This window comes from Rana temporaria, chromosome 10 (genome assembly GCF_905171775.1).
Source record: "Rana temporaria chromosome 10, aRanTem1.1, whole genome shotgun sequence".
Lineage (NCBI taxonomy): Eukaryota > Metazoa > Chordata > Amphibia > Anura > Ranidae > Rana > Rana temporaria.
Window position 1 is genome coordinate 43,192,481 of NC_053498.1, and position 18,902 is coordinate 43,211,382.

The window sequence follows — 18,902 nt, forward strand, 5'->3', positions numbered from 1 at the left end:
TTCTGGTTTAACACTGGCCTTTATTAACTTTTACCCTCAATCTTCTTTTTTTTTTTTTTTTTTTTTTAACGTTCCCCTTTACAATGTCCTATGATGGGGATACAATCCTAAATGCCCTCCTGCTCTCAGTACCGTCTGTCATTGACGGGTTTGTTTGCTCCTGAAAATTTGGTACCAATGCTTCCTGATCATGTGATCACTATGTTGATTATGAAATATTGATCACGTGCAGGCTTGAGGCATATTCATTTAAAAGAAGAAAAAAAAGGGAAAGCCTTTAACCTGCAGAGGAGAACTGCCACTTCCTGGCTGCAGTGTTCTATTGCGATGGCTTGCCAGATACATCTTAATTTAATATGTTTATTGAAAAGAATAAAAAATATTAGGTCAACTGTGACCTGCTGAGCAATGAATCCTAAAAGGATGCCAGTTTCTGGAAAGTTATTTCTCTGAACTTCCACTGTTACAAATCTGCCCTGTTTACACATGACATTGGGAAATATTTTCTAGTTTTGCAACTTCATAGAAGCTTGTTTCATGTTTTCTGGGGTGTAACTTGCACTCGAAACTCTTTGAAAGAAAATATCTCGAAACTCTGGATTGCGCGCGCACACACATAGAGGTGGATTTAATAAAGGCAAATAGGCAGTTGCTCCAGCGCTAAATGAACAACATGGTATAATTAAAGGCCTGTAAAGGTCAACCACATTTTATATGCCTTAAGCCTCGTACACGCGCATGTTTTTCTCAGCAAGAAACAAGACTGCTGGCAGAGCTTTATTGCCGAGCAAACCGTGCGTGTGTACGAGGCTTTGAGGTTTCTCGTCAAGAAAACTGCCCAGAATCTTGATGAGAAAAATGGAGAACCTGCTCTCTATTTTCTCGTCGTGAGATTCTTGGCAGTGTTTTCCTGCCGAGAAACCCGAGCGTGTGTATAATTATAATTACCTCTCCATGGAAACCCGCGCATGCACGGTAGCTTCCAAGGCATAGGTAGGGTGAAGCAAGATGGCGGTAACGGCATTGAATGTGACGAGCGCATACTCTTTTTGTAAAAGAGCTGGAAGAACATAGCGCAGGGTTTGACAAATTTGCTTGGAATCTAGGAGCCAGCTAAAAAAGTTAGGAGCCAGAAAACGCACCCCGTCCCGACGAGCTTGCGCGAACACATACGTGAGCAGCGCCCGCATATGTAAACTGTGTTCAAACCACACATGTGAGGTATTGCCGCAATTGGTAGAGCGAGAGCAATAATTCTAGCCCTAGACCTCCTCTGTAACTCAAAACATGCAACCTGTAGATTTTTTTAAACGTCGCCTATTAAGATTTTAAAGGGTAAAAGTTTGTCGGCATTCCACGAGCGGACGCAATTTTGAAGCGTGACATGTTGGGTATGAATTTACTCGGCGTAACATTATCTTTCATAATATAAAAAAAAAATGGGGATAACTTTACTGTTGTCTTATTTTTTAATTAAAAAAAGTGTAATTTTTTTTTCCCAAAAAAGTGCGCTTGTAAGACCGCTGCGCAAATACGGCGAGACAAAGTATTGCAACGATCGCCATTTTATTCTCTAGGGTGTTGGGATAAAAAATATATATATATATAATGTTTGGGGGTTCTAATTAGAGGGAAGAAGATGGCAGTGAAAATAGTGAAAAATTACATTAGAATTGCTGTTTAACTTGTAATGCTTAACTTGTAATACCAACGGCCACCACCAGATGGCGCCAGCTCACACCTTCCAAGCCATGTCGCCAGGACGCCATTTCTAGTCGCCATGGGGACCGGGATTTGTCGAGCCCTGACATGGCGGAGGTGCACGGCAGAAGGCAGAAAGAACCAGAGAGCGGAGAAGTCAGAAGAAGACCCCCGGAGCTGCCTAATTGCTTTAAAAACCTGTCTAGTGTTTTTTTTTTTTTTTCTTGACACTTCCCACCCCCCCCCCCCCCCCCCAGGTGAATGGGTAGAGGTACCCCATACTCATTCACATAGGGTTGGGGGCTGGGATCTGGGGGCCCCCTTATTAAAGGGAGCTTCCGTATGCCGATAAGCTCCCTGCTCGCAGACCCCGACAACCAATGGCCAGGGCTGTCGAAGAGGCCCTTGTCCCCATCAACATAGGGACAAGGTGCTTTGGGGTGGGGGAGGCCCCATGCCCCAAAGCACTTACCCCCCCCCATGTTGAGGGCATGCGGCCTGGTACGGTTCAGGGGGGGTGCTTGCTCGTCCCCACCCCCTTTCCTGACCGGCTGGACTGTGTGCTGGGATAAGGGTCTGGTATGGATTTTGGTGGGACCCCCACGCCTGGTATGCTCTTGGAGGGGGAACCCATGCCAGTTTTTTATTTAAAATTTAGCAAGGAGTTCCCCCTCCTGGAGGCGACTTCAAGTCGCGTTGTAAGTCGCCCCAAGTCGCGCTGTGATTCACGCTCAAGTCGTGTCTAAGTTGCCTCGCAAAGCTACACTAAAAGTCGTGTTGCCCTTGTGTGAACCGGCTCTAAAGGTTTGTGTTTGTTTGTGATTATATATATATATATGTGTGTGTGTGTGTGTGTGTTACACTTGCCTCCACTGTGCAAGAGTGGCCCGATCCTCCTCTTCTGTGGTCCCCCAGTGGTGCTCCTGTAGGCACGCTCCCGAGTCCTGCTGCTGCGTCAATTGGCCTTACCCCCGGCTCCCGTGTCACTGGATTTAATCGACTGGAGCCAATGGCTCCTGCTGCTATCAATCTGTCAACTGAGGACCAGAGATGGCGGCTGGAGCTGCTGGGCTTGTTCTCGCCGCTGGAAAGATCAGGTTCAGGTAAGTAAAAAAGTAACTTGCGCTGCAGTACTAAATTTCAAGTTAAAGCAATCGCCTGCAGTACTTTTTTGTGACAATATGTTAAATTGGAAGCAAACTTTAAGGCCTCATGCACACTGGATGTTAAAATAACGTTCTAAAAACGGCAGTAGCTTTTGCAGTGAGTTTTTGAGCTTTTTTATTAATTTTTTTCAACATTTTTGCAACGTTTTAGTAGGATTTTAAACAGTATAGTCACCAATTTTGTGATGTTTTACATAGCTACACCGGCCAGTCTGAAGTGATATAGCAGGACTAAAATTCCACTTTAAGTGGGGATTTTAAGTGATTGTAAAGGGAACAAAAATGCAGATTTTAACCACTTAACCCCCGGACCATATTGCTGCCCAAAGACCAGAGTACTTTTTGCGATTCGACTGCGTCGCTTTAACAGACAATTGCGTGGTCGTGCGACGTGGCTCCCAAACAAAATTGGCATCCTTTTTTTTTTTTTTCCACAAATAGAGCTTTCTTTTGGTGGTATTTGATCACCTCTGCGGTTTTTTATTTTTTGCGCTATAAACAAAAATAGAGCGAAAATTTTGAAAAAAATGAATATTTTTTACTTTTTGCCATAATAAATATCCCCCAAAAATATATAAAACATTTTTTTTCCTCAGGTTAGGCCGATACGTATTCTTCTACCTATTTTTCGTAAAAAAAAAAATCGCAATAAGCGTTTATTGATTGGTTTGCGCAAAAGTTATAGCGTTTACAAAATAGGGGGTATTTTTATGTCATTTTTATTAATATATTTTTTTTACTAGTAATGGCGGCGATCAGCGATTTTTTTTTTTTCTTTTCGGTACTGCGACGTTATGGCGGACACTTTTGACACATTTTTGGGACCATTGGCATTTTTATAGCGATCAGTGCTAAAAAAATGCATTGGATTACTATAAAAATGCCACTGGCAGTGAAGGGGTTAACACTAGGGGGCGGGGAAGGGGTTAAGTATGTCCCTTGTGTGTTCTTACTGTGGGGGGGTGGGTGGCCTCACTAGGGGAAACACTGATCTTCTGTTCATACATTGTATGAACAGAAGATCAGCGTTTCCCCCGCTGACAGGACCGGGAGCTGTGTGTTTACACACACAGCTCCCGGTCCCCGCTCTGTAACGAGCGATCGCGTGTGCCCGGCGGCGATCGCGTCCGCCGGGCACACGCACGGGAGTCGGGGGCGAGCCCCTAGTGGCGGCTCAAAGAGCCGACGTAGAATGACGTGGTCTCGCCCAGGAGAGCCGACCTGCCGCCATAGAATGACGGCGGCTGGTCGGCTAGTGGTTAATATGCATGCACAAAATACTCCAGAAGAAGAGGCCTCACACCACCTCTATATTTTTCTCCATATTTACATGCAGACCAAAAAGTGCTTAGAATTTCTTTTTTTTTATCTCCAACAAAGGTTTTTATTGAACCAAAATGACAGTACAAGTAAAGAGCTCCAGAGCAAAAGCATTACCCTTAATTGATGTGGTGCAGCACACCCATACATCAGAAAATAGGTACACCACCAGAAAATAAAATAAAAAAGGAACCAAGGAAAAACATTAGATATAATTGTCCCTAACCAGTTCACCTCCCCAGCAGTCAAATCACAATCACCCACATACCCGTCCCCACCCCTACACCCCGGTACAGTACATCCTGTGCTAGCCAGCCAGTAGTTTATCTGAGCCTAGAAATTCACCCCCTCCCCTTATCTCTAAAATACACGGTCATACACCAAATCTATCGGGGCCAGACCTGGAACATTCAGCCAAGGGGCCCATCATTTTTCAAACTTGGAGCTGGACCCTCTATGTTGATATACAACTTTTTCCAACCTTAATGTAACTCCCATCTGTTTGATCCATTCGTGTGCCGTGGGTGGCTCGGTGTCCTTCCAGTGTCTCAGTATCGTCAATCGGGCCTGAAATAATGCTCTACCAATAGCTTGCCCTGAAACTCCCTCTTCCAGCAGGGCGTCTCCTACCCCCAGCAAACATGGTTTGGGGTCTAGTGGTATCTGAACCTGAAAAGCCCCATTAAGGGCAGGGCTGTGGAGTCGGAGTCGGGGGAAATTTTGGGTACCTGGAGTCTGAGTCGGCAAACAATGCACCGACTCCGACTCCTACTAAATTTAGATTGGAATAAAAGAAAAAAAAGCAAGTTTAAATGTCCCAATTCACAAAAAGTTATAATTAATGACTTCTCTACTGTAAGAATAAAGACCAATGCATGCAGTGCCTCACGTAACCGCAAAACGAACACGTTAAGTGACCGTGAAGAAGCGTGCTTTTCATGTGCTTCACTATATGGCACGCAACGCACAATTAGGAGCTGCAATACTTATACTTTCCATAGTGTTGTGTTCTGCTTTTACAGGGAACGCATGTTAGAGAACCAGTAAGTGTCCAAATAAAACAATTCCAACAGGAGTTTTATAAAGCACTAAAAGAAGTTGAAAAGTATGATCGCTCATCAAAACTTACTGTTGAAGAAGCCATCCTTGTTTATCCAGAGATCGTTCGTGATGTGGCCAGAATAGTTACTGCAATGCCACCCACCCAAGTCAGTGTCGAAAGATTATTTTCAGCCCTAAAAATAATAAAGCCCTGGTTCACACTGGGTACGATTTGGAACAATTTGAGATGCGATTTGACATGTCAAATCGGCGGCAATTGTCGGCAATGGCACTGTCCTAATCAGTGCGACGCCGCATCTGCGATTTCAAAAAGTAGTTCCTGTACTACTTTTTGCGATTTCGGGCCGCGATTTACATTAAATTGTGGTCGAAATCGCGGCGAAATCGCGGTAAAATCGCGCATTTTACCACGATTTTGAATTCGCAGCAGTGTGAACCTAGGCTCAGTCTGACTTAAGAGCTTCTATGAAAGAGGATCTGGCAGAGGCAATTCTCTTCCTTAGAACTCTACATTGAATTGAATTGATTTGCATTTGCTAAGCCTATAACTACATTTCAAGATTAATATAAACCATTTCTAGGTTTTACAGATTTTGTTTTTGGTTCATTATAGATAAGCTTTGTTTTTGTTCTAAAACAACCAAATAATGTGGTTTGTATTTTTGAACTGGTAAAGATCCTGTTCCTGATGTTTATGCCTGCTGCTACTATCCAGTCACTTGATTGTTTTCATTGTGTTTGTCTTTTGCTTAAACTGTGCAATACAGTAGACTGTTGGCTTCCCAGCCAGTAGTCATGTGGTAGGTTGCGTTTCTTTCCCTCAAGGAATGTATAAAATACATTTGCATGTTAATACAGAGGAGTCGGAGTCGGGGAGTCGGAAGTACATAAAACTGAGGAGTCTGAGTCGGAACATTTATCTACCGACTCCACAGCCCTGATTAAGGGTATCAATGACCTTTGTCCAATATAAGTGTAGTCTCGGACAGCGCCACAGCAGGTGAATAAGATCACCGTGATCTCTACTGTACCTAAAGCAGGTCGGATCAACCCCCAGCCCCATTCGTGCCAGCCTAGCCGGCGTGTAGTGCACTCTCAGAAGGACATAGAGCTGTGACAGTCTGTGCGACACGTTCAGGGAGCACGTGGGAACTGCCTGCAAGGCCTCCTACTACTGCCCCTCCTCAAACGCTCCCACATCTTGTTCCCACCGGGCCTTCGCCCTCAAAGGGGCCCCCGGTATGAAGAGATTCAGGAGCATGGCATAGCAACATGAGATAAAACCTTTAAACGTGTCCACCTCGAACAAGTGATTGAAGATAGACGCTGAGTCCAAGGACCAGACATCAGCCTCCCCCTGAGCGTCTACAGCGTGTTTATGTTGCAAGTAATAAAAATGCATAGAAGCCAGCAATCTGAAGTCTGCACTGAGCTCCTGGAAGGATCTAAGTCTGCCCCCCTAATCACATGGGTCATAAGAGATGCCGTACTGTTTCCACTTTAGGCCATAAGGTAGTTTAGCTAGTTCTCGATAGTACTGATTATCCCAGATAGGACTGTATTTAGTGAACCCTGTCACCCCCTGGAGCATCCTAACCTTGTTCTAAGTCTTCTGCATGAGCGCATACGTGGGGAAAAGCTTGTTGGACTTAGTGTATCGTAGAGCCTCCAATCCCTCCGACACCTCCCCCCCCCCCCCCCAGTGGTGAAGCTGAGCAGCCGGACTGAAGAGTCCTGCAAATTCAGCTCCCTGTCCTGACCTGGGCCTACAACTCTTGCAATATGTTGCATCTGAGAGGCCAGGTAGTACAGCCAAGGATTGGGCAATGCCAGCCCACCAGCATCCTTTGGCCGTTGCAGTTGTTCCAGCTTGATCCTAGGTGGTTTAGCGAGCCATATGAGTGAACGGAAGACCGAGTTAATAATTCTAAACTTTTTGAGGGGGATGACCATCGGGGAATTATGAAGTACATACAACAGCTGTGGCATAAGTATCATCTTTATCAAGTTCACTCTACCTACGGGGGACAGTTTCAGCCTACTCCACACCTTTACCCGATCGCGACAGCGGTTAATCAGGGGGTTGAGGTTTAGAGCGACATACTCCCAACAAACATGCCGTAACCTGGATCCCAAGGTAGCGAAATGACTTGGAGACAAGAATGTCTTGCATGGTCACCGGGGACAGGGAATCGTCGCAATCAAGCAGTAGAAGGGAGGACTTGGTCCAATTAATAACCAAGCCCGAGTATTCACCAAATCGCCTGACAACATTCATTGCCTCCGACAGCGAAGCAGAAGTATCGCGTCTGCATACAACATGATCTTCTCATGAAGATCTCTGTATTGAAATCCCTGGATTAAGGGGTTCGTCCTGATCGTGCCTGCCAAGGGCTCTATGGCCAAGGGCAAATAGGAGAGGGGATAGAGGGGACACCCCTGAGGTGTACCCCTGTGTAGGTTAAAAGTGTGTGAAATCCCCCCCCCCCCCCTCCCGTATAGCTGCCACTGGAGACGAGTACAAAAGCTGTACCCACGCAATAAAGCGTCTCCAAATCTCTGCATCACCGCCCAAATATACTCCCACTCAACACTATCAAATGCCTTATTGGCATCCAAGGATAGTAATGCTCTGTCCCCCACGTTATCCGCCCCGGGACTGGATATTTAAAAAAAAGTCTCCAAGTTTATTGCCGTCGACTTTTGGGGCATGAATCCAGATTGGTCAGAGTGAATTATGGTGGAAATGGCACTATTCAATCTCACGGCCAGGACTTTAGCAAGGATCTTAACATCATTTTGTAGTAGGGAAATCGGTCTGTACGAACCAGTGTCAAGAGGGTCCTTATCTGGCTTCAAAATTAAAACTATATTTGCTCTAGACATAGATTGTGGAAGAGTGCCGGCCTCTTTTTGCATTATTAAACACCCTCAGAAGGTGTGGTAGTAGTGTTTCCCCGCCGGGAGTCCATCATCCCCAGGGGCCTTCGAGTTAGGGAACAAACTGGTCGCCGCCTGCAACTCCCCCAGGGTCAGGGGGGCATCAAGCATCTCCCTATTGGAGGCTGACAGGGCTGGTAGCCGAACCGGGTCCAAGTATTCGGCCAGGGAATCAAGCGTATATGCTTGGTGAGATTCGTAGAGTGAGAAGTAGAAATTTACAAGTTCAGACAGGATTTGATCGGGGGAGCTAGTCACACTGCCGGCGCGGGTGCGCAGTGCCCCAATGGAGGGGGACATCTGTTGGGAGTGGGCAATAGTTGCCAGCATGCGACCAGTGTGCTCTCCCTCCTCAAACGCCGCCCTCTGAAAAAAAAAACGTTTCCTCTCTGCCCCCGAGGTCGTGACCTGATACAGCGCATTCTGCGCCGAGAGCCACACCTTCCTGTTAGTCTCGGACGGGTCTGCAATAAAGTCGTCCTCTAATTTCCCGGCCATCAGTTCTATTCCCTCCCTCTGAGCATTTGTTTGCCTTTTTAATGGCCTGGATCTCTGTGATAAACAGTCCTCGCAGGACGGCCTTAAAGGCCTCCCAAGACACAGCTATGTTCTCCGAGGCAGCATGAATTCTCAAATTCTGAGATGCAGGACTCTACATGATCATGGGAGGGGAAAAGATTCAGCCAAAAGGCATTCATCTTCCATGGGGCATTAGCCCCCGCAGAAGGGGGACGCACATCTAAGGAGGCAATCAGCGGCGAATGATCCGACACACTTCTCGGAACATACGCCACCTCCGAGATGTATCGCTCCGCCGCGTGTGAGCAGAGACATAGGTCAATCCTAGACAATGAGGAGTAACTCTTGGAGAAACAGGAAAACTGCTTCACATCTGGGTTCCTAGCTCTCCACGGGTCCCCCCACCACACCTCCTTCATGAATTTTCTCAGGGCAGTGCGACACCCCCCCTCCCTCCGACGGGTATTTGTGGAGCAGGCGGTCCGTGCAACAGTTGAAGTCCCCCGAAGGCGTACAATGGCACCTCCGGGAACCGCACCTGAAACTCCACCAATGCCTTCAATACCTGGTTGTTATATGGGGGTGGTATGTACACAAAAGCAAGAATACACTTAAAACTAAACATAGAAAAAACACATATATATCATCTGCATCAACCTCAGAGCTAAGCTCCTCATACTCTATAGAGCTATGAATCAACACACTTGCACCCCTAGACTATGAAGTGTGAGTGGAGTGATAACCCTGACCCACCCATCGATAGTTCAAACAGGACTCGGAGTTAGCAGTGAGATGGGTCTCTTGCAGGGCACAAATGGCCGGGAGCCTTTTCCTCATCAGGGTTGACACCATAGTGCGTTTCAGAGGGTCTTGCAACCCCCTAACATTCCACGAAAGTATCGTGACCGCTGCCATCAAGGGGGGGGGGACAAACACATAGCCATCAGGGGAAAAACCACCACCCACATACCCACCCGCCTCCCTCCAAGTGGTAGAGGATGCATTGACAGACTGGGGTGTGAACTGGCATAAAACAGTCAGCTGGGTAGTAAAGGGAGCTGGGTGTCCACCCAGCAGGTAAGAAGAAAAATCCGCTCTGGAGCAGTCCATCGCATAGCAATAACTTGAATCGCACAACGGTGCGCTGACTGAGCATGTGGAACTCAGCCGTAGTGGACTAGCCACCTGTGCAGGCTGGGCATCCATCTGTATGGACACCTGTCGTCGTTTCAAACTCACAGGAGCCAACGGGCAATCCCAACATGACTGGGACATCCGGTCCCACGAACCTTCAACTGGGCCATCTGATGTGGCAACATAGTCACTGGTCAACTGCATTAGAAGCATTGGCAGCAATAATTACATTTCCAAACTCACATTTTTTGTTTTTTTTTCACAATCAAAGTTTATTAATGAAAAAGTTGCAAAATAAGTTTTACAAGGTATTTAAACAAGTGAATCAGAAATATTAAATTGTATACAGAGAGTTCGTATTAACAAGGTAATTCCAGACATAAATGAACATCTTGCATTTAAATTGTATGATTAAGTTTTAGGGTTGGAGATGGGGTAGGATACAATATGAGGTGGAGAGGGGGGGGGGGAAGAAGAAAAAACAAAAAAAAAGGGGGTGTGGGGAGTATCATTGTGTTCCATTGGGATGTGGATTATAGAAGAAGTGATTCAGCTAGTTTGACATACGAATATATGTTACAATTATACATGTATGGATATGAAAACAGATATTACAGATAGTACAATACAGGAATTTCATTGTATGGATTTATGCTGTTAATAATTGGTAATCATTGGTGAATAAGAACAATACCCAAGGTTGCCAGAGTTTATGAAAGTTTGATGAATTTTCTCTTTTCATGGCTACTAACTCGTCCATGGCTACTAACTCGTCCATTTTGTTCATGTAGTGCACTCTGTCTAGCCAGTCTTTGATAGACGGGCATTTGGTAGATTTCCAGTGTAGGGGAATTAAAGTCTTTGCTGCCGTCAGTGTCTCGTGAGGGATTTTTTGTAGCTACTAATTGAGAGGTGATTGACATGTATGAGGCATGCCGCGGAATCCAGTTGGATGCTAGTGTCTGTGATCAATTTAATACATTTTATAACTTGTGTCCAGAAAGCAGATATTGGGGGGCAAGACCACCAGGTATGTAGGAAGGTGCCAACATCATTCTCACAACGCCAACAGATATCTGAAGCTGTCGACCAATTTTAAATTTTTGAGGGAGTGATATACCACTGGGTGAGGACCTTCTGAGATTTCTTGAAACTTGGTGCTTAGTGAGCATTTATGTTCAAAGAGACTGGCCCTCTCCCATTTTTCATCACTCAGTGTAGTGTCCAGCTCACTTTCCCAATGGCTTTTGTACTTATTGTTCGCCTGTTCGTTTGACTGGAGAAGCCAAGAGTATGCCAGAGATGTTGTTTTCAGGGTTTGGTTACCTGAAAGGCAGATTTGTTCTAGTTGGGTGGGTTTCTTCCAGTAATCTGTTCTGTGCTTACTATTTCTCAAAAAGCTCTGAATTTGTAGGTAAAACCAGAATCCCGGTAGTGCCCCCCCCCCTAGTTCCGACTTCAAAGTGTCCATAGTCTTAATGTTATTGCCAATGAGGCAGTGTGTGGCTAGTAATTTCCTTGTTTTCAATACAGATTTGGGAATATCTATACCCATACCCGGTGGGAAGTCAGGGTTATCAGTTATTGGGGTTAACGGTCCTGGGATGGAGGCCAGGTTATAGGTCAATGCTACGCTGTGCCATACTGATAGAGTAGCAGACATAAGCGGATGCGCGTTTCTACCTGTGGTTTTTGAGTTGTTGGTCCAAGGGTGGTAAGCAATTGTCTTTGTGTGTGGGGGTATTTCTAATTGTACCCAATCTTTTGTCGATTGATGGCAGTGCCAGTCTATAAGTCTAGTAATATGCGCAGCAATGTAATATTTCTTGAAATCCGGGAGGCCTATTCCTCCTTTTTGTTTGGGTTGAGTGAGTTGGGAAAAGCTGAGTCTTGGTTTTTTGCCTGCCCAAAGGAATTTCAGTTGTGCAGTGTGGCGTTTGGAGAAGGATGAGTGTAATTTGATAGGTAATGCATTAAAATAATATAGCAGTCTTGGGAGGATTGTCATTTTCAATATGGATGCCCTACCGAACCAGCTGAACAGTTTGGGTGACCACCTCTGTAAATCAGTAGAGATAGACTGCAAGAGGGGCGAGAAGTTGGCTGAGAAGATGTCTTCAATTGTTGGGGTTAGTTTTATCCCTAGGTATTTGAGGCTTTTTTGCTCCCACTTAAAATTATGGTTGCTCTTTAAGTCCTAATCTTTGGCATCAAGGGTCCGAATAATGGCCTCAGATTTGTTATTGTTTATCTTAAAATTAGAAACATAGCCGAAGGTATTGAAGATCTTAAGAATGTTGGGTATGGAGATATGTGGTTTAGAGACAAAAAACAATAAGTCGTCTGCATAGGCGGCAATTTTAAACTCTCTGTTATGGACTGTAAAGAATCTAACGTCACATGAGATGTTTATTGTTCTAATTGGGGGTTCTAAGGACAGGATAAATAGAAGTGGGGATAAGGGGCATCCCAGACGAGTGCCATTTATGATTTCAATGGGGTCAGAGAAGTTATTTACCTTAACCCTGGGATTGGTGTATAAAGCACCGATCCAATTAAGCATGTTACCTCCCAAACCTATATGTGAGCAGGTGGCCATCATATAGTCCCATGAGACCCTGTCAAAGGCCTTCTTCGCATCCGTAGACAGGAGAAGGCCCTTGATTCCTGTGTGTTTGGCGTAGTGGATCAAACTCGGAGCCTTAGAGATGTTGTCTCTGGCTTCTCGGCCTGGCATGAAGCCCACCTGCTCTGGGCCGATTACTTGGGACAGGAGTGGTTTTAGCCTGTTTGCGAGTATCTTTGCTAAAAGTTTAATGTCTATATTTAGTAGAGAAATCGGCCTAAAGTTAGAGCATTCTGTGTGGTCCTTATCTGGCTTGGGTATTACAGCAATGTGTGCTGTAAGTAGTGAGGGAGAGTCGTGTTTGTTTTTGGCTAAAAAATGTAGTGCTTTAACTAGGGGGGTTGAGATCAGGAGCAAATACGTCTTGTAATATTGAGACGTGAATCCGGCAGGGCCTGGGCTTTTACTTTCTTTTAAGGATTTTATAGCTTCTTGTAGCTCAAGTAATGTAATTGGGTTTTCTAGGAGTTTTGTATCTTCTACAGTAATGTGGGGCATTTTACTTTCCTGTAGGAATTCTAAAATATTTTCTTCTCTTGGGGTTGTGACGTGGGCCGGTCTGTGTTGTGGGGGTAGGTTATATAGTTTCGAATAGAATTCGTGAAAAAGTTTCGCGATTCGTTCGGGATCATGTTCAAGAATGCCCTGTTTGTTTCTAATTGCTTGAACACAGTTTATGCCATTGGCATCTTTAAGAGCTCTAGCCAGATATCTACCACTTTTGTCGCCGTGTTCATAAAATATGTTCTTCTTAAAAAGTAGGGATTTTTGTGCCTGTAGGTTGAGCATTTGTGTCAGAGCTTTTCTCTTATCAGCAAGCTCTGCTTCAACTTGGGTCGATGGGTTCTTTTTGTGTTGTAGTTCCAATTGAGCAATTTTATTTGAGAGCAGTGTGATCTCTTTATCTCTTTCTTTCTTTCTTCCTTATAGCCCCCCATCTGATGAAGTGTCCCCTAATTACTGTTTTGTGAGCTTCCCAATTGTTCAGCGGGTTTGTGTCTGAGTCCTTGTTATAGGTTCTTATAGAGTTGTGTATGTTGTCTTTTTTATAGACTGGTCAGTTAGTAAAGCAGCATTGAGTCTCCAGTTGAAGCCTCTACTTTTGTGGTGCTCCAAAATTTACCGATATCGAGACTGGTGCGTGGTCGGATAGGGAGATAATGACTATCTCCGCTCTAGCTAGTTTAGGCAGGTCTCGTTGGGTGATAAATATCAAATCTAGCCCTGAGTATCTCTTATGTGGGACAGAATAGTAAGAGAAGTCCTTATCTGTTGGGTGTAGTGACCTCCATGAGTCTACCAGTGATAGCGATTGTAGTGGGGCTTTTAATTTCTTAAGGATCCTGTAAGTGACATGTGTATGTCCAGTGGAAGTGTCCTGGAGAGGGGAACATTAAAGTCTCCACCCAAAAGTATACATCCCTCGGCAAAACCCTTTAACTCGGTGATGATTTTCCCACAGAAGGTAGTGTGGTTTCTGTTGGAAGTAAACATTTGCGAGTGTAATAGGTGTGCCTTCCCAGTTACCTTTCAGAAAGATGAATCTTCCTTCTTGGTCAGTCAATGTCTGAGAGTAAAGGGGGCATTTTTGTTGATTAATATTGATACACATTTTGTCTTGGCACTGGGGTTTGTGGCGTGGTATGCTGTCAAATAGAGGTTGTCCGTTTAGTTTAGGAATGTTTAGACCTTTAAAGTGGGTTTCTTGTAAGAATATTAGTAAAGGTTTGGTTTTCTTAATTTTCTTTCAAAAATTTGGAGCGCTTTTCAGGAATGTTAAGTCCGTTGATGTTATGTGAGATTAGGGTGGGGACTTGCCTAGGAACGAATATGCCATTTTGATGGGGAAAGAAAAAAGAGAGGAAGAAAAAAAAAGGGGTGGGTGAGGTTATATAAGGGGATGGAGGGTGTTGAGTTTAGAGGAGTCTGAGTGGGGCACCAACAGACACCTCACACGAGTCTCGGCCCTAGTTGTGGTCACAAACAGTAGGGCCAGTAGACACTTTTGATATCGTTGGGTACAAAAATGCCAAAGGGAGAAAGGAATGACTCTGGTTGAAGTGTGGGAGGTCTTTCCATGGATGGACTATTGTGTCGTGGGCCAAAAAAAGAAAAAAAAAGTAGGATTAAGGGTTTCTAACAGTGTGGTCTGGAGTTGGAACAGAGAAACAAGCAACATAAAAACAATAAAAGGTTTATCTTAACCGTCCTATAGTCATAAAGTACTAAAGCATTACTTTTGTATTACTTTTTGGTGGTGTACACAGTCTGTTAATAATAAACACTACCTTTAGGTGGCAACAAGCGGCTAAAACCTGGAACTTGAGAAACAACCTAAGATATATAACAAGAGTGCCAAACTGAGCAGCGAGGAGGTACCCCTTTATGAGTATCAGGTGAGTGATCCAACAATGGTACTTAGATATTAAGGAGATAAGTCAGAAGTGTTTAGGTGTATATGATATGTAACTCAAAATGGGAGTTTCAGGGTTATGTTCAGGATCTTTGAGCCCACCAGAGGGGGTCCAGATACTGATTTAATTGTTTCAGAGTGTGTGTATCATTAGACTGGGTCAGTATCGCTCCTGGCCGTCACACAAGGTGAACGGCCGTGAGTGAAAAGGGGTAAGAAGAAAAAAAGAAAAAGGAATTAAGAAGGGGAGGGATTATGCAGCCTAGTTCCATAATATAAGTAATAACTCAGCATATTACCTTCCAACAAGGATTTTATTAACCTTATGCCCATGGGTATTATTACTGGGCCCCAAGTAGCTGCAGTAATATCAAGTGTTATTGGATCTTTGAAATGGTACACTTCGCATAAGGCTGGAGATATGTGCAGCGCACAGTGTATAAAACCAAATTCACCTTTTCTCTACACATATTCGTGCTTAAAGCAAGGGGGAACCAAATCATGTGACGCACATTAATTACCAAACTAAGATTTTGTGAAAGGCTTGGGGTCCCTCTAGTGGGAGAGGTGGGAGTTACCGTGATTAATGTAATCTATTTCACAGGCCTGCAGAAAAGAATTAACCCTTATCATTTACAATTAGGAACTTATGTCCTGCAGTAGGTTCATTCCTGAATGGGGGTTAGAGTGAGCAGTAGTGTGGGCAGTAGTGTGGTACACATATTGGCTATATGCAAGCAATCATATACAATACAGTTATTATAAAATCCCTCCTACGTATGCAAACTATGAGCTTACGGTGGCGTGTGTCATTCATCTCATTAGACAGCGAGTTCCCGCTGGGGAGAGTCTCCCATTGTCCCGCATCAGGCATATGGTGGAGAGAAAAACACAAGGCAAAAAAAAAAGAAAAAAATTAGAAGTAGAGAAGGAAGCGTTGAGATCAACTGGTCCTCTGCCGCATGGATCATAGGGGGCCTAGGATTGAAGGTCAGACCTATCATACAGTACCTTAAGTAGTTCTGGCGCCCTATTGGCGTTCTGCAGGGGGGGGGGGGGAATTTCCGGAGAACATGATAGAAACATTTTCTGACCTGAGTCCGTGGATGAATGTATTCCGTGTTCATGTAGCCTCGGAGGGTTACAGGTTGACTGAAGATGTGAGGAATAAAGGTGTGCTGACCACAGCGTTGTGGCCTGCCTGGAGGGGATAATGAAAATGCATTACGCATTAGTGCATGTTCAGGGGGGTTCCTCACTGCTGACTCTGCACAAACAAGTGGTTGATAAAAGGGGGTGACGGGGAAGATAAAAATAAAATTAAAAATGATAATAAGAAGAAAAAAGCCGCTGATCAGATTACTTTTCGTGGTGTACACACCACTCCTGGGGTCCTGTGCTTTATCTGACATCCCTAGGCCTGGGGGTTCTTGATTGCTGGTGAGGCCTGGTTGCCCCTGAAGAAATTCTTCCTATACTTGCCCGCATGGTAAGGCGATTTGGATGGGGATGGATCCTGCTGGAGGGGTTGATGGATAAAAACTGGAGGTAACAAAAACTCTGCGTACCAATCCGGTAATTCCACCGGGGCAATCTGCAGGCCTTCACAGAATTGCCACAGCTCGTCTGGGACCTTAAGAAGAAATTGCTTGCCATTGAAAGCAGCTTGAAGGGCGAATGGAAACTTCCATCTGTAGCTGTTTCCTTTGGATTTTAGAACTTCCAGCAAAGGTTTTAGGGCCCTTCTGTTTTTAAGCGTGATCGGCGACAGGTCTTGAAAGAGCTAAACATCAGCCTCGTTGTATACGATCTGGTCACTCACCCTGGCCTTTTGTAGAATTTCCTCTTTCAGGGAGTAGTTCGGTAAACAGCATATTATGTCCCTGGGGGGTGTGTTATCAGGGGCTCTTGGACGCAACGCTCTGTGTGCCCTGTCGAAGTCTATAGGCGAGGCTTCAGGCCTATCTAGGAGGCCATTGAAGATGGATGAGAGAGCCGGCCTGATTTGGTCTGGTGTCACCGACTCGGGTATCCCCCTTACCCTAATGTTGTGGCGGCTTCCGTGGTTATCCAAATCTTCTATTTGACGGTTTACGTCGATCAGTTGTTGGGAGTGAACCTCCGTGATTTCATCTAGTCTTGTAAGAGCACGATCCCGTCTCTTACCTGCTCTTTCGGTCACCGCCATTTGCTCTGATAACCTGAGCAGCTCTGTCTTTATATCGGTTATGGCCACCGAGAAATAATTTTTGATGTCCGCTGCTATTTCCATCATTGTGGAGTAGTTTAGGGGGCAGTCAGGTGGAGCGTTTCCCCTGCTGGAGTCCTCTGAGGCTGGGAGGGAGATTTCGTTGTCCTCCATGTCTCTTCCTCTGTCAGAGTTATGACCCGGCACCATCTTGGCTTTCTGCAGACCGCCGCTGTAGCGGTATTTATTCAGGCTAGCGGGTGTAATTTTCCCTTTAGGGGTTCCCATCGACCTCAGTTGCCTGTTGGGGGTTCCCTTTCTGATGCGGGTGTTCATGCTCCTCTGAAGGACGGTTTTTTCAGCTTTTGTTCCAACTCTGGGACCGGAGCTCCTTCACACAGCGTCCATCCATGCTGCTTGCCAAGCCACGCTGCTCGCCAAGCCACGCCCCCCACATTTTGTGTAAATAATCATTGTCTGTTTCCGGCAGGTTCCTCATCCGAGGGAAAAAATCAAGGCTGCACAACTAGTATACCTCAGATGATTCCATCTTCAAGCTCAGGAGGCCTCCGGGCCTGGCGCAGCGCGCCCTCATTAGCATCCAGCCAATCCGAGGCCCCAGCAGGATGTTCAAAAAAGTGGGCTTGCCCCCTCAATATGATTCTGAGGTTTGCCAGGTATAGCATTGCATATGGCGCCTGTAGTTTCTGCAGGCGTTTTTTTATTTCAGTGAAGCGTGCCCGACTCTTCTGGACTGCAGCAGAGAAGTCTGGATACAACGAAACCCTTGTGCCATTAAACTGAATATTCCTCTCTTCCCTGGCCAGCCTCAGTATAATTTCCCGGTCTCTATAGTTCAGCAGACGGGCTAGTATCGGGCGGGGGGGGGGATTCCCAGGTGGAAGAGGCTTAGTCGGTACTCTGTGGGCCCTCTCAACTGCATATAGGTGTGTGAAAGCATTTTTACCAAACACGTCTGCCATCCATTGTTCCACGAACTGCGTGGGGTCACGGCCCTCCACTTTTTCTGGCAACCCCACTATACGCACATTATTGCGCCTAAGACGGTTTTCAAAATCTTCCGCTCTCGCATCCAAGGCCCTAGCCAGCCGTACTGCGGATTGGGCATCTCTAATCAGCGGGGGCAGCTTATCCTCCATGTCTCTGATCCTGCTCTCAGCTGCAGTAGTTCTCTCCCTTATTTTCTGGATGTCCTGTCTAATCAGGCCAACCTCCTCCTCCAGGCTCCCAAAGCATGCCTGGAGGGTGTTCACAGACGCTGTACACTTGTTTACAGCTTTCAGAATGGCAGCTGGCATGGGTTGCTCTCCCCCCTCAGGTTCAGGATCATCATCCTCCTCCTGCAAGTCTGGGCTGCTCTGATTCTGCACAAGCATGGCACCGACTCCCTGTACACTCTCCCCCTCCTCCATGTCCCTATCTCCAGGGGCAGCACAGTCATCCAGGGGCTGCGTCTCTCCCATGCCCGACTTCCCTGTCATTTTCAGGGCATAGTACCTCATGTCTTTAGGGGGCTCTCCGGAGTGTTTTTCAGGGCACTTGAGTTGTTTACTCACCCCCTCCTTAGCCTTTTCTCCCGCTCGCGCCTTCTGTGCTGACGGCGGAGAGGCGCCATGTTGGGAATCCTGCAGCACGGTCTCTCCCTTCTGTCCTCAGGCCATCATGCCCCCTGGAAGCAGCGGAACGCCAGCCGGATGATGAGGGAACGCTCCCAGAGCAGGATGGCGAAAAAACGGGCCGTTTAGCTTGCCGGAAACCGGATCAATGGAGGATCAATGCGGGAGCACTGTGAAGAAGCGTCTGCTCACATGC

General features: G+C 45.8%; 1 protein-coding gene across 12 annotated transcripts in view; it reads left to right on the forward strand.

Moving 5' to 3' along the window:
- The window catches only part of LOC120916544 (MOB kinase activator 2-like), a 303,463-nt gene that overhangs the window by 54,598 nt on the left and 229,963 nt on the right, over nt 1-18,902 (forward strand). For 9 of the 12 annotated variants that reach the window (XM_040327580.1, XM_040327589.1, XM_040327592.1 and 6 more), the window contains exon 2: nt 14,763-14,864. The exons of 2 other annotated variants lie outside the window; for them this stretch is intronic. In XM_040327580.1, the coding sequence (XP_040183514.1) occupies nt 14,854-14,864 (11 nt within the window). In that variant the 5' untranslated portion in view covers nt 14,763-14,853. Of the gene's footprint in view, nt 1-14,735; nt 14,865-18,902 lie in introns of all 12 variants that reach the window. One more of the 12 variants, XM_040327581.1, reaches the window with a different exon arrangement.